The 16,848-nt window shown below is 34.7% G+C and overlaps 1 protein-coding gene across 13 annotated transcripts in view; it reads left to right on the top strand.

Annotated features, from left to right (window-relative positions):
* The window catches only part of Apc (APC regulator of Wnt signaling pathway), a 120,252-nt gene that overhangs the window by 33,355 nt on the left and 70,049 nt on the right, over positions 1-16,848 (top strand). For 7 of the 13 annotated variants that reach the window (XM_021255871.2, XM_004841782.4, XM_087180860.1 and 4 more), the window contains exon 2: positions 13,605-13,757. The exons of the other annotated variants lie outside the window; for them this stretch is intronic. In XM_021255871.2, coding sequence (XP_021111530.1) covers positions 13,623-13,757 — 135 coding nt within the window. In that variant the 5' untranslated portion in view covers positions 13,605-13,622. The remainder of the gene's footprint in view (positions 1-13,604; positions 13,758-16,848) is intronic. 13 annotated transcript variants of the gene reach the window in all.

The following is a 16,848-nucleotide window of genomic DNA, read 5'->3' as shown; positions in this document are numbered from 1 at the left end:
AAAACTATTGATATTTTTATTTGCATTAATTGTTATAGATTTTTATTTTACCATTTTTATTTTGTACTTTTACTAATTTCACATAATTTAACTAGTCTTTTATATGTTTCCATGATATCTTCAATTCTGATCTCTCCTCCCTTATTTTGAATTAGAGTCCAAGCAAAACCTGTGTATTTAGCACTTAAGATAGGGTACAAGTGGGACATGGTGGCTCATGCCTGTATTCCCAGCACTCTGAGAGACTGAGGCAGGAAGATCACAAGTTTGAGTCCAGCCTGGGCAGCTTAGCCTGTTAGTGAAACCATGTCTCAAAAATAATAAAAAGGACTACGAATGTAGCTTAGTGGAAAGGCCCTGGGTTCAATCTCAAGTACCACCACCAAAAAGAAAAAAGTGGAGCTAGAGCATTATGATTTACAAAAGATGAGTAATACTTGAAGAAATATATTCACTACATAATTTAGAGGGCCAGAATTATTATATGCCAAACCTGTGAAAGGTGCCAAACAATCAAATGAGACATAGAAACTAACCTGTAAGAAAGTCATAATAGCACTATGTGAAATTTGATTACAAGTTAAATTGCTTTACTCCTAGGGTCTTTAAAGATTTATGTAATCTGGAATATTTTCTACAGTAATTTAGAAGGTGGTAGATTCTCTTTGAAACATTGTGCCTTTTCATAAAATGTACGTGGAATCAGATAATTTTGAAGAAAGTAAATTACTTTTGACATACTAATCATCTTGAATGTACAAGTTTAAATGATTTCTAGACTTTTATTTCTAAAAATCAGTAATATATGTGTAATGTCTGTAGTGTTAATTGTTATAAGGAAAGTTTTCCATTCTTGTTTTGATACAGGTGACATTTCATGTTATACTGGATATGTTCTCAAAAGTAGTTTTAGCTGTGCATGGTGCCACACAGGTGTACTCCCAGGACTCCAGAGGCTGAGACAGGAAGATCACAAGTTCAAGCCCAGCCTGGGCAGTTTAACAACTTAGTGAGATCCCGTCTCAAAATAAAATATTTAAAAAGGGGTAGGGATGCTGCTCAGTGCAAAGGCACTGGGTTCAATCTCCAAAATTTTGTGCTGCAAAATTTTTTAAGTTTATGTTAATCAGCCTTACATGCAAGGAAAGCCTTACCTGTTTATTCCATACCCTTCTCCCACTCCCCTGTAGTGGACATTCATTCAAATGCCCTTCGTTTCTCTCTTCCTCCCTCCCTCCCTTTCTCTCTGCTTCCCCCTCCCTCCCCGCTCCCTCCCCCCTCCTTCCCCCCCTCCTTCTCCCCCACTGTGTTGAAACCCAGAACCTTGCCTGTCCAGATGAGCGCTTTAGCATTCCATCAAGCTACACCCTTAGCCCCTAAATGTGTTCTTAAATATACATGAGTTCCAATGAACTATTTTCATCATTTTCTGTTTTTTTCTTTTCTACCATTATTGAGGTTTTAAATTTTTATTGTAATAAAATATAAAATAAAATAACACAAAATTTATCATATAACCATTTTTTAAGCATACAGTTCTATAGCATTAAGTACATTTACATTGTTGTGCAACCATAACCACCATCCATCTCCAGGACTTTTCACTCTTCCCCAGTTGAAACTCTGAGAACACTAACCCCCAGGTTCCCCTTTTCCTAGACCCCTAGCACCTACCACTCTGTATCTCTATGCATTTGACTATTCTAGGAACTTCCTAGAAGACTCATAATAGTTCTTTTTTGTGATTAGCTTATTTCACCTGTCATAATGTCTTCGAAGTTTATTCCTGTTATAGCATATTTCAGAATTTCCTTCCTTTTAAAGGCTGAATGATACTCTGTTGCATGTATATACCACATTTTGTTTATTAATTTGTTGATGGACATGTAGGTTGTTTCCACCTTTTGTCTATGATGAATAATGCTGCTATGAATATAGGTGTACAATAACAGTTTGAGTACCTACTTTACCTTCTTTCATGTATATACCCAAATCTGTTTTTAATTTATACCTTTTTTAGGGTTTTAACTCAATTTTTAAAATTTATTTTATGTCTTTTTGCATTTGTCATGCTAAAACTGTTGTATCGTATCCCATAGTTTTTATCACTATTCTAGTAAAGGTCCTAGATTTTTTTCCAATCTGCTTTTACACTGGTATGGTGTACCTGTTTGTATGTAACTTTTATGGGCTGTGTTAGTTACATGTCACTATATAATAAATTAAACCAAAACTTAGTGGCTTAAACAGCATAGTGACTTCAACAATGAGCATTTATTATTTCAGCATTTCTCTGAGGCAGGAATTCAGGAATGTCCTAGTTGAGTGGTCTGAGGGTCTCTCATGAAGTTGCAGTCAAGATGTCACCCAGGACTGCAGTCACCTGAAAGGCTTTAACTAGACCAGAAGATATGAAGTACTTTCTGGAGAGCTTGCTCACACAGTTGATTTCTCACAGGCTCTTGGCAAATAATATCAGTTTCTTCTCACGTGGGACTCTCTTCATGGAGCTGCTTGAGTATCTTCATGACATGGCAGCCTGCTTCTCCCAATGTACACACCAAGGAAGAGCAACAGAGAAGTCATTTATGGCCTGGTCTCAAAAGCTTCACACTATCATTTCTACCATATCACCTCTTTTAGAAGTCACTAAGTCTAGCTCACATAAGTGATGACTTAGTCTCCACCTCTTAAAAGAGTATATTTTAAGATTATCTAATAGACCAGTCGAAGATTACACCAAAATTTACCCCTTGGAGAGGAATCACTGTATTATAAGGCACTGTTTTCTATTGTGTTGCAGCAAATTAACCACAAACTTAGTGGTATAAAGCAACTCAAATTTACTATCTGTCCTGGAGGTCAGAACTCCAGAATGTTTTTCACTGGACTAAAATCAAGATATCAGTAACACTGGTATCAGTAACACTGCATTTCCTCCAAACACTCCATTTCCTTCCTTTCTCCATTTTCTAGAAGATGCCTATATTTCTGGGCTTGTGATCTCTTTCTCCATCTTTAGTGCTAGCAGCATACTAAATCTCTTTCTGAATCTGACTGACCCTCTGACTCCTCCTTGTAAGAACCCTTGTGATTTCTCACATACTACAGAAAAATCTGCCTCATGATCCTTACTTAATCATCACATCTTCAAAGTCTCTTTAGCTATGTAAGGTGACACATTCACAGGTTTGGGGGATTAGGACATGGACATCTTTGTGGGGCTACTATTCTACTACAGGCATATGCACACAGTTCTTTTTTTTAAGCTAAAGCATTTTTAAAGATATTTTTAAATTATACTTTAATATTACTTTAGGGGGGCAAATTCAGACTTTCATTTACCAGATTTGTTTAAAGTATAATATGCAACAATCACTAAGGTGGTAAGTAGGTATTCATTGAATAATATTGAAATACATTTTCTACTACTTTTAGATTACTGATTTTATCATCACTTAATGTCTGTATTAGCAACTTTTGACATAGTCTGTGATAGAAACTGAAAAGTGTTAAAGCAACATGCCTTGCTCAATTTCCTTTTATACTGTTTATGCTTGTTACAGTACTATTCGGAGTCTGCTCTAGTCAGACTCCAGTCTCCTTGCACTGCTAGTCACCTAGCTACAGGGTTGTTCTGACTCATATTTATACTCTTAGCTCCCTGTTTCCTGCATCCCTCCATACTGTATCTCAGCTAAATAAGATAGTCATCTGTTTCCCTGAATATATGTGTTTTTCCAATCTCTAATCTTTGATCATGCTGTTCCTTTTCCTGGAATAATATCTCCTCACATTTCCTTGTTTGCTGGTTACAGTCATGCCATCTCTCAGATCTCTTCTAAAATTGCATTTACATTCTAAACACTTTCTTCAGTTTTTCAGCAAGGTATGATACCTGTAGTATTCTCGTGTCAAAGCTTTTCAACCCATATTTGCCCTTGAATGCTAAGTAATTTGTGTCTTAACCTGAGTCCCTAGTCAGAATTTTGAGATGAAGCTTCGTGTGGAAAGTGACCTAGAAGTATAAGCCTAGAAAGAGTGAAACAGGGAAAGAGGCACAGCTAGTATAAGCATGTTTTCTCAAGTTGATCATCACTTTGGACAACTGTGGCTTCATCTGCCATGACTTTCTGAAAACCCCCATAGAATGTCTCAGAATCGTCCACTCAAGGCAAAGGACTACTTATTAGGTCCCATTCCCCTTTGGTCAGTGATTGCCTCACCAGGTGTTTACTCTTTTGAGGCAGCACAAGTGTTGGGAACTCACACTACAGCAGGGATGGTGAACCTTTTAGAGCTTTCAGTGGTAACAAACAGCCCACTGCAGCACCCATGCCGCCATGCTGTAGGTTCACCACCACTGCACTTAAGAGTATCAGAAATACCCTGGGACATAAAGCAGATAAAGAACCTGCTACAGCTGATATGCCAACAGTTGACATCTGCAATGGGCTGATTGATGCAGCAACGAATAGAGTTAAAGTGAGCCAAGAGAACATGAGGTGGGACACAAAATTCTGATATATTTGTATAACACTTTACCCTTTCTACTACAGTAGTCCTCCTTTGCTAGTAATCAGCTGCATGGGAACAAATAACATCAACTTGTCTTTTACTCCTTGTACTTTCCCAGGCTCTTGTAACAAGTATCACAAACTGGTGATTTAAAACCTTAGAAATGTATTCTTGTACAGTTCTGGAGGCTTGAAGTCTGAAATCAACCTATTAGCAAGGTTAGTTCCTTCTGGAGACCCTGAGGAAGAATCTGTTCCTTACATCTTTCCTAGATTTTAATGATTGTTGGCATTTGTTGGCTTGCAGCTGCCTCACTCCAGTCTCTGTCTGCTGTCACATGGCATTCCTAATGTGTCTGTTTATTCACATTGACCTCCTAAGAGGACCAGTCACTGAATTTAGAGCCCACTGTAATCCAGTAGGACCTGATCTGGATTACTTCTGCAGAGATCCTATCTCCAAATAAGGTCACATTACAAGATTTCTATGCTTAACGAATCTTTTTCATGAACACAGTCAACCTGTAACACTTCCTTATAGCACTAACATGATACCTTGTGGATTAAAAAGTTCTCAAATATTTGGCTAAATTATGTACACATGAAGAGGGGTTTATTATCTTACTCTTAATGGAAAAGTCACCTAACATTTTCTCTGCATTTGTGCCCTCTTTTTCTCTTGCTTGCCTTCTGTGAGTATTAATGTATTGTTTCTGTTATTCTTGCATGTATTTATCTTTTATGTGACTGTCACTGAAAGTTTGAAAATTACAAAAGCTGTGTATTAGATATAGACCTGGTCTTTTTTTTTTTTTAGGTACCGGGAATCGAACTGGGGTCCTTGCGCTTGCGAGGCAGGCAGCGGAACCACTGAGCTAAATCCCCGACCCTAGACCTGGTCTTAAAGATGCTTATGTCCTATCTGGGGAGAGAAAACACTTGAAAGTAAAATGGAATAATTAGAGAATAGGTAGGCTATATAGTTAGGCCATGTACTTACTATACTATACCAGTAGGAAGACTCATTGGCTGGAGATATCAGGAAGGTTATGTGTGAGGCAACTGAGCTGGACCTTAAAGAATGAGGATATGTTAAAAACAAAGCAGAATAAAAAGAATGCGACATTCACAAGGGGAATGAAGTATACTAAAAAAAACCTCAAACAAAAATATGAAATACTATGTAGAGGATAGTGAGAAGAGACTTAAGGAGGAAAGTTATATTAGGACCTAACAAAAAATAAGCTTGGGAGATGGACTACTAGTATCGGACATAACAGATTGTAAAAGCCAGACAGAAGACAGTATTACAGTCTTTAAGAACATGAGCATTTGACACAAATGTGGGTTTGGATCCTGTCTTGGCTTCTTGATCTTTGTTCTTAGGAACGTTATTTACCATTTTGGAGTCCCATTTTCTTTAACATGTTCCTGCTGGTTTGAACCAGCAGCTGTACATGCATGGCTGTCCTTTCAGGTGGCTTGTACTACTGGTGGTAGAATTGTACTGGTGGGACTGTCATGCACGGGACAGTCGTACATATAGCACCGGTGGTTCAAGCCACCAAGCAGCGAGAACAAATTACAGCCCCATCATAAACGTGTTAACTCTGAAATAAGTAATACCGACCTCACAAGTAGTTGTAAAGATTAAATGAGGTAATATATGTAAAGCAATTATAAGACATGGCATATTGTATAAGTATGGAATAAATGGTAGACATTTTTAATTTCTCAAATGCATAAAAAGTGTGTTAAAATGTATAATTGATAATGTGAAATAGGAAGAAAAAGTCTAAAGAAGTAGGGGAGGTGGGAAGGGTAGGAGAAAGGAAAGAAGGGAAAAGGAAAAATATGAGAAAAGGAAAAAATGGAAACAAAGTCTTTGTAAATAGGGAAGGGTGGAGGGGGTGAAGGAAGGGGGGTGGGGGGAATGGGGAAAAAATAAGAACCAAGATATATCATGCAAAAGGTACAAGACCCCAAGGATGAATGTTACTGTATTGTATACCTAAAATGTACCAATAAACTTCATGAAAAAAAATGAATAAAAATAAGGGTGTTATATAGAGGATTTAAATAATGTACTATTGTCAACAGCTAGATGTAGAACTGAGAACTTGTATGCTTTTTTAAAATTTCAGTTTGAAATTTATGAAAATTAGTTGTGTTCTTTTTTTTTATTTTGTTTTTTTTTTTTTTAGGCAAGGTCTTTCTGTGTAGTTTAGGCTAGTCTTGAACTTACTATATAACCTAGGCTGGCCTCAAACTCATAGAGATCCTCCTGCCTCAGCCTCCTGAGTGCTAGGATTACAAGCATGCACCACCATGCCCAGCCATAATTAGTCCTGTTCTTAACTACAAGGCAAAAGTTTAAAAACTCAAAAAAAAAAAAATCTAAATACAGTACTTTTAGTTTTATAAGCAGGTCTCTATTTAATCTAATAAACAGTATATCAGAATGACAATAAAGAGATGACTCAAAAAGCCTTGCCTTAACAGTTAGGCAGTTAGGAAGGATCTTTGAAGTATCCCCTAGATAAGAGGATATCAAATTGAAATTATGAGTTTTCCAGCAATACAGAGACCACCAGATACCAAAGCCTATGGAACGTTGCTAATTAAGGCTGTACTCAGAGAGAAATTGATATCTTTAATACAGTATTTATATTAAGGAAGTAATAAGTGAATATGTTAGTAAAGTAAGGAAATGATTGAATTAATATTCACTTTATTTTTTTAATACTCACTTTAAATAATGAACATAATGGAAACTAAGAAGATATAATTAGTGAAGATAAACAAATGAATAAAGTAGAAAAAGTAGTGGTAAACATCAATAGTGGTTGAAATTCTAGAAGGTTTAAAGGAACAAAAGATGAAAGAATGTCAGTGAAAAAGGAGATACCTACAGATAAAAGAATTTTTAAATACTAGTTTCCCTTAGTTCATTGAAAAGAAAGTTTTGTGCTATTATGTTTCTTTGTAAGAAAAAATCTTTTTTGTCTGTCTTGTACTCTGAATACTTTGAAGATAATGATACAGTGTATTAACTATTCTCTTAAGAAATTGTTTTTCACAAAATAAAATTATTTTTAAGAAGAATTTTTAAATGAGAATGTAGCACTGGCAGTACACTTGGGAAGCTAGAGGAAGTGGGTAATTTAATGGTGAACTATAAATGAACAAAATCATCACAAGATGAAAACATGCGAAGACCTAGCTACAGTAGAAATTTTTAAATATTTTAATCTTCTAAAACGAAGCCTTCGGATTTGAATACTACCCAACTTTCAAACAGTAGATATTATTTAAACCATTCTACACTGTATTAAAAAGATGAGACACCTACCAATTCATTCTATGAACTTAGCAAAAACAATTAAAAACCTTACTTTAAAAGAATGTAAAATTTTAGACTTTACACCAGGTTATCTGTTAAAAATTCTAGCCAGGGATTTAGCTCAGTGGTTCTGCCACCTGCCTTGCAAGTGCAAGGTCCCAAGTTTGATCGCCAGTACCAAAAAAAAAAAAATTCTTAGTGAATTATTGAAAATCCAACAATTAAAGACTAAACAAGGAACAAGTGGAGTTTATTTCAGGAATAGAGGATAGACAACATTAGAAAAAAGCTTATAACTGACTGCATCAACAAATAAAAAGAAAAAATGGGCTGGGGATTTAGCTCAGTGGCACCGCACCTGCCTGGCAAGCACAAGGTCCTGAGTTCATTTCCCAGTACCAAAAAAAAAAAAAACTTTAAAATGAAAGGAAAATGCCTAAACACATTAAAAACACCTAACTGAAACCTCAGAATAAGAATAATAAATGATGAAATACTAAATCATTCCTATTAATATCAATATAATAGTGTATTGAATGTTAGTTTGTAGTTTTAAGCCAGTAGTACAAGGAAATTAAATACTGTAATATATTACATAGTATAAAACAGTAAATTTTATAAACTTTATATAAATGCATACCCAGAAAAACCACCCAAAAAAAAGTATTAGAATTCATAGGATAATTTGATAAGGGGGCTACGTGAGGGGTATATATTTAAAAAAATCAGTATCTTACTATACTAAGTAGCTTACTGCAGTACAGTATCTTATCCATGCGTACTAGAAAGATTTGGTATAGGGCAATAGTGTTTCATTCATAGCAATTCAAACAGCAAATCAAAACAAAAACCAGGGATAAGTTAAAGTGGAAAGGCATAGGATCTTTTCTTGGGGGAAAAAATTTTAAATGTCATTGAAAGACCTGAATTGTTCAGAGTCATGTTAGAGTAAGAATACCATAGGAATCTGAGTATCACTATTAATGTAGTTACAGTCTAAGTTTGTGCAAGAATCTGGCATATGATAACAAATGATACATTTCTGTTCAGTGGAAAAGAAATTAATAAATGGTAGAAATGTAATTGGTTTTCCATAAGGAAAACAGTGAAGTTAAATCACTGTACTCTTACCACATACAAAACCAAAAATTCTATGTGAATTAAAGGTCTTAATATAAAAATAGAATTTTTGACTCAAGCTAGTAAATTAATCACCCACATGTACCAGCTCTTTTCCTAGAACCATTGAAATGATAGTAAAAAATTTTTTTGCAAATGTAAGCTTACAGTGCCAAAAGAATGAGAGGCAGCCAAACTGAGATTATACAAACTTCTGAAAATTGAAAAAATTGTGGAAGTAAAAAATTATTGCTAAAAAGAAGTCAAGGACCTTTAGATTTTCCAGTTATTTGTTCTTTCCTGCATATTAGGTTACCTCTCACTATTTAAAAATAAAATACTAACTTTAGAAATTTCTCAATAGTCTTTGAAATTATTTGGGATACCCGTAAGTGTTTGAAAACCAGAATTGGAAATTTATGTGCCAGGCCAGAGTTGGCAAACTACTGTTTTTTAAGTTAAGTTTTATTGCAACATAGTTGTGCCCATCCATTTATGTATTTTCTGCAGCTGCTTTTGTGCTATCCCTATAAAGTCAAGTAGTTGCAACAGACATATGGCCCACAACACCTTGTACATTACTTAAAAAAAATTTTTTTCAATAACTGAAGTTACAGAAGAGTTGGGAAAATAACATCAAATTAGTTCCAATATTCTCAATACTCAGAATTATTGTGGTACTGGGGATGGACCCCAGGGCCTTTGCACTGAGCTACATCCACACATCCCTTTTTAAAAGTGTATTTTAACTTTGAGACAGGGTTTTTCTAAATCATTAAATTGCCATGGCTGGTCTCAAACCTGTAACCCTCCTCCTTCAGCCTCCCAAGGTGCTGAGATTAGAAACATGAACCATCATGCCTAACACATTGTTTTTAATTGTAAAGGCTTTGTATGCTATTCTAGTTTGTGGAGAGTCTACTCTATATAGGTCCTCTTTCATATTCTATTTTTTCTAGTTCTTTTCCATTTCTAGCTGCAGAAAATGAACCAAAATTTTAAAAAATATAGTATGTTTATTGGGACTATAAAGTTTATAATATATAAATGTCTTCCATTAAGTTTCTGTCTATATATTTTCTTTTAATTGTAAATAGGACTTTTTCTTGTATCTTCTGCCTTCTCTCTGCACAAAGAAAGGAAACATGGACATATACTTTGTACTGTAGTATGCTAGTAAGTTATTATAATAGTTCTTTTGGATCTTCCAAGCTTATAATATCATCTGCCAATAATATTTCTTTCTAATGTTTGCCTTCTAATTTCATTTGTTAATTGTGTTAACTAAAATTGTAAGTCATAAAATGTAGTAAAAATAGGCCTTCCCTGTCTTTAGGGACATGCAAAGTTTGCTGCTGGTATGGGGACTTGATACCTAGCATGTTAATGAAGTTGGATATAGGTATTGTTTGTTTGGTACTGGGGATTGAATCCAGAGCCTTGCAGAAGCTAAGTATGCGCTCTGAGCTATACCCCTAGACCAGTTGATTTTTATTGTCTTGTTGAAAAGACACAGAAAAAAATGTACAATAAACAACATAATGGTTATTGAATTTGTAAAATGCCTTTTCAACATCATTGACATGATCATACATTTTTTTCTGTGTAGAACTGTTTATATGTCCAAATGATACGATTTTCTAGTAGTGTCTTTTTCATTGTGAATCTTAATGGATTTCCTCTGTCCTGGAGTCAGTTTTGATACGTTGTGTTTTCTAACAAATTACCTGTTTCATTCAGATGTTCAAATTTGTTTATGGAGGTAAGCTAAGTGGTTTCTTATGGGTTATCTGGTTTCCTCTTTCTGTTTGTATTTCTTATGTGGTGCTGAAGATTGAATCCAGGGCCTGAAGCATGCTAGGCAAGTGCCATACCACTTAGCTATCCTCCCACCCCCGTCCACTTTTAATTCTATTTGAGTGTCTTTTTCCTGTCAGATGTTTTCTGCCTCCTTGCCTTATTTCCTTTTGTTTTTCAGTAAACGTGTGGATAAAAGTCTAGATAACTGTCCTTTTGCTTTCTTTTCCCCTACCCCATACTTGGGGGACCTTGCTGCATGTTCTCAGTAAAGACTCAGCAGTTTTCCCATTTCATTAGACATGGCAGCAGTAATGTGGTTGCACAGGGTTGGTGGGTGGGTGGGTGGGTGAGTGGGTTGGTTGGTTGGTTGGTTGGTTGGTTTTACAGTGCCTGGGGATCAAACCTAGGGCCTTGTGCATGCTTGGCAAGTACTCTACCACCGAGGTACATCCCCAGCTCCCAATTTTTAAAAATGTTGTTGAGTGACATGCAGTTGAGATGTATTTGGTTTGAAATTCTTATGATTGCATAAAAGACGGTTGAAAGTAAATGTATTCATGAATTTTGTATAAAGCAATTTTGGCTTAGGAAGAGATGGCTGTAAATAATACTAAAAGGATTATAAGATAGATTATCTTTCATGAAACATCTTAATTTTTTTCCATAAAGTTAGATGAAACAACTTGCTTTCTAGAGCAGAAAGGACTTTGATGATTTGGATTCTGGAAAAAGGTAGAGATAATTAAAGATTTAATGGTCCATCTGAAGGGCAGTAGTTTCTGCTCATCTTGCCCATCTGGTTGCTCTTATGATTTTGTAAAGTTATGACCTCTAGCTCAACACACCTGTGTGTGCCTCCCTACCCCATGTTACCATCTTTTCTCTTATTTTCTTTTACTATTTTAGTATAAAGCTACCTGTAATTTTATTTGAAATAAAGAATTTAAAGGCTTACAATTAGAATTTTGTTGGATCACCACCTCCATCATTTGGTTTTTAATGTACTGTATATTTTCAGACTTGCCTATTAATGGTATGATGTAAAACAGAAAAATGATCATTCTTTGAATTTCTTCTTCACTGTTGAGATTTCTCCTCTGTCCTTCTCAAAAGACTGAATTACTTCTCTACCTCTTGTTCTCTGATGGGGGAAGGAGGTTTTAACTGTAGATCAACATTGTCTTACTAAGGAAGATATTATATTACTTGTATATTTTCATAGTATAATTTATATTTACTTAGCACTTTTATTTTTAGCCTACCTTTTGTTATTTAATCCTAACAATATCCCTATAAATTATTTAATCCTAACAATATCCCTATAAATTATATGTTAACGGGTAGTGAATATTCATTTACAAATTGTGAAATGAATTAAAACAAAGGACCAAAGTTGAAGCTTGAAATTAAAACCCAAGTCTCTAAATACAAGCCTTGTACTCATTCTTTTTAACCATAAAGGCTTTTATACTACCCCCAGGATGTCCCTTCCTTTTCAGATGTCATTGTATTATGTCAGTTTTGTCAGTGACGCTGATGATCGTAGAGCTGGCTAGCTCCAACTCTCTTGATTTGTTGTTAAGGCATTTTAGCTGTAAAATTTCAGTATTTTCATGACTAGCCAGTCCTACTGTATAATCTGCCTGCCTTGTTCTGATTCTTGGATTTCTTTTACAGAAACATTTTTTAAATCAAGATCTTTAAATATTGCTTAAGTACAAACTATGTTATTTCTTTTTAGCTATTAAATAAATAAGATGGGCAGAATTTTATTTATTCCAAAATGAGTTTGATATTAAATTAAAAAGAAAATTTGGGTCTCTCCTGAATCTTACTTGATTAATCCTAATATAACTTCTAGTATTCTATAATTCTTCACACCAAGGACTTCTTATCTTCTCTGTCTTCCTTGTCCCCCTCTTTCACGGTCATTAACTGCCAGACTTTGCTTCATTTGTCCCTCAGTCTTTACTTCAACATCACCCATTTTCTTTTCCTTTTAGCCTCAATATAAGTATTGTGGGTCCCCAAGACCACATGTGTCATAAAATGTCCTCTTCATTCCTTTGAATAAATGTAACAGAACTTTATATTAGATTATATGAATTCTTATTTATCATCTTCCTATCAGAAAGATTTAAAATCTCAATCTAATGCTGCCCTTTGTGACCATTTTGTAAGATTGCATTTAATGGAACCTTAGAACTTCAGAACTAGTTTACTGTGGATGATGTTTCAAGACTAGGCTTTTATTAAATGAAAGTGATCAAATGGAATATATAGTCTCATTCATCCATTCCTGCTCAAAAAGTCAGACAAAAATGCAAAATAAATTAACATTATTAATATAAGTAAATTTCTTTTCCATGATTACATTCCCTAAGTTTTGCCTGTAAGACTGGTTGAAATATCTTTTTTTTTTTTGGTACTGGGGATCAAACTCAGGTCCTTGCACTTGCGAGGCAGGCAGTGGAACCACTGAGCTAAATCCCCAGCCCCTTGTTGAAATATCTTTAAAATGTTGAAAAGACTCTTACCTGATAGAAATCTTATTCATTTGTGAAAAGGCGAATGTATTCAAACTCAACTCAGATTCTCTCTTCTATTGTAATCCTATTTGTCTTCAATTAAGACACCACCTTTTTCATCCTCTTAGCAAGATGCTGCTGCTTGAACTTTATTGTTTTAAAATCAAATCAGCACATTAACACAATTCTTCTAATTACATATCTCAAGAGTTGTGTTTCTTTTATCCCTTTCTTTAGAAACAAACAGCCAGTATTTTTTTTTAGTAGTGAATTTCAAAATCCTTTTTAACCTTATAGGTCCAAGGGTAGCCAAGGATGGCTGCAGCTTCATATGATCAGTTGTTAAAGCAAGTTGAGGCACTGAAGATGGAGAACTCAAATCTTCGACAAGAGCTAGAAGATAATTCCAACCATCTTACAAAACTGGAAACTGAGGCATCTAATATGAAGGTATCAAGACTGACTTTTAATTGTAGTTTATCCATTTTTATTCAATATTACCTCTTGTAGGTAGGACACTTTACTTACTCAAAAGTGTATTTTAAGGTAAGCAATAACATGTAAACTCTTTCTTGCAGAAGTTAGTACTTATATTTTTAAATAAGATGTATTGAATTCTTTCAGTGAATCATAAAGAAGATAAATGTTCAACCTCAGTAACTAGTAAGTTAACTATTTTTAAACTTAAAGAAATGAAGTTTATCCTCACTGTATTAAGACAAGGTTATCCATGTAGTTCACATAAAGTTAGCCTCACAGTTTTAGACTAACTCAAATATTAAATATAGCCATCTCCCTACACTCCCTCAGATCTGGTCAGCTCTTAAGTGCTGCAGTGATAGATAGTCGGGAAAATCAGAATGCCCTAGTGGGAAGAGCCCTGAACTGAAAAGTCAGAACCTGCTCCTCTTCCTGACTTTGCCACAAACTAAGCTACCTGAGCTGTGGTTACTTTTGAGGACAAATTGTCCTATTTGGAAGATACAGGCATCATACAAGGCTTGATGATTGCCACGCACTTTCAAGCCCGAAAATTGGTTTGCCAAATACCATTGAAAAGCTCTGGTAACCTCCAAGAAAAGTTATATTCAGTCTATAGTGGGGAAAACGTACTGTTTTCAAAATAATCAAGGTTAAAACTTTAGCTGTTTTAATTTCCATTTACTTAGGCAGACTCTCTTCTCACTGAATTTAATAACTGTAGAATTTGGAATTGATGAGCAAAAGTGTTACCTCTTTCCCCTTTAAAAAGTCTTCCTCCTATGTGTTGTTTCTGCTGCTTGGCTATTTTAACATCTGAATTCCTGACTCTGTTTTTCCTATCTGCTCACTGCTCTTATTCCTTACTCATTTCTTAGTCTATCTAAGTCTTTTTCTGTACATTTCAAAATCTCCTTTATTCTCTAGGCTTTTTGTATCACTGAAGAAATTATTCTTGCTCCTCTTTTACCATTTATATGCAGTGTCATAACAAATCAACTTTTGCTCTTACATACTATTCTTTCTTTTTTTTTCTACTCTAATGTATTTCTTTGGTAAAACTCTCCAGCGGTAACAGATCTCTAAAACATCTACTTTACATTCTTTTAGAAATAGGTAGACTATAAGTAAAACATTTTTTTACCTTATCTCAAGTATGTATCAATGACTTAAAAACACCTGAGTCAGTAACCTAATAAGTTGAAGAATCATTTTGTATCTTAGCACTGATCAGCATAGTACATCTCAAATCATTATACTTGGCACATGTTTTTAAAAGTTTAAAGGTGGGCCGGGGATTTAGCTCAGTGGTTCCACCGCCTGCCTTGTAAGTGCAAGGACCCGAGTTCGATCCCTGGTACAAAAAATAAATAAATAAATAAATAAATAAATAAAAGTTTAAAGGTGCAAAATTAAAGTATTCTTTTATCTCCTTTGGTGTGATAGATTTTACAGAGAACTATAGCCCTATCTGGATAGTAAATATCTGTTTTATAAAGCAGAACCTTGAGCTCTCTTTTTTAAGTTTTTGTTTACTTGAGCAAATTCAGAATTCATTTTAGGCCCTGAGTTCAGTCCCCAGTACAACCCCAAAAGGGTGGGGGGTGTCGTTTTGAGGAGACATTTTAACCTATCCTTAGATCCACCTCCATAACAAAGTACAGTACCTCTCAGAGTGACATCTTACTATTAAATTTGTACAGTGGAATATGAGGTCAACCATTTATCCAGGTGGTATAATATACATCAGGAATATTGGCACCTCAGATGTCTTAATTCAACTATAAATTGATGTGTAATCATATGCTTCGGTAGACACCTTGCAAATCTGCCCATATATTTCATTAGGATTGGGCACATAGTATCATGGCAATTACAATATTAAAATGAAATTATTTACGTATATCTTCCTAAAAGGAAGATAAAGAGCAGGTACTGTGACCTATTTATTTTCTTAGAATATTGATTTGTACAAAACATGCTTTTGGAACTATTGGTACTTTCTGCATTGGATTAAAGTTAATGCAACACAGTGATTATTCCCCCCAAAAGTACTTACTAGACTTTGGATTATATTATATGGAACCATGTTTCCTGATCACTAGCCTGTTTACCACAAAGCAAGGCAAGGTATGTTTCCTCCACCCAAATTATTTAAACTAAGAAAGTCTAAAATATATGCAGTAGTGCTATCTAGTGGTAAAAGAGGATAATGCCTTATAATTGATTACACAGCATTTATACAAAGTATAAAAAATATTTTGCATGTATATGGCATCCGGAGAAATATGTTTATAAGAGTTGGAGAAATGTGAGCATTGTCTGTATATTTAAGGATATTAAAATTTTTTTTAGTATGATGGCATTGTGATTATGTTTTAAAAGAATCCCTATTTAATTATATACTGTATTGAAATATTTGCAAAATAAATTATTTGATGTTTAGAATATCTTTTCAAAATCTGGGTTGGAGAAGTAGAATTGGAAGAAGTTGATGTGGGTGTAGATGAAATAAGAGTGCCTTAATTGATAATTATTGAAATGGTTTGTGAAGATACAAGAGGGGTTGTCATATAACAGAATTATAATAAAATGAAACTTCATGGGATTTAGATGGCCTGGAATCAGATAAAGAGAAAAATTGTGCATTATGTTTTTCTTTTGTTGAGTTGAGATCTTGCTATGTAGCCCCAGCTGACCTTAATCTTCTGGGTGCAGCCATCCTCTCACCTCAACTTGCCTAGTAGTTGGGAGTACAGAACACACCACCATACCCTATGTACTGTATTTTTAAATTCAGGGCTAGAAGTCATCTTGATTGACTTTAAAATGCTGAGCATAGCAACAAGGTAAATATGGTCATAGCAAGATGTGAAGCATTTAAACTGAGAGATGGCATAGTATAAGAATTGTCTCTAGAGAAATTACTGGTGAAGCATTTACGTCTTTGTTGTGTTTTGACAAAATTAAGTATTTATAAATTGCTTTATAAACTGTAAAGCCATATGCATGTAAAGTGTCTTTCAGAGTGTAAGGAAAAGAGGGAAATAAAAATTAAGGT

Source organism: Heterocephalus glaber, unplaced genomic scaffold, assembly GCF_053883595.1.
Source record: "Heterocephalus glaber isolate CG9 unplaced genomic scaffold, H.glaber_assembly_v1.0 deba00001465, whole genome shotgun sequence".
NCBI classification, from domain to species: Eukaryota; Metazoa; Chordata; class Mammalia; order Rodentia; family Bathyergidae; genus Heterocephalus; species Heterocephalus glaber.
This window is presented reverse-complemented; position numbering and strand designations above follow the sequence as displayed.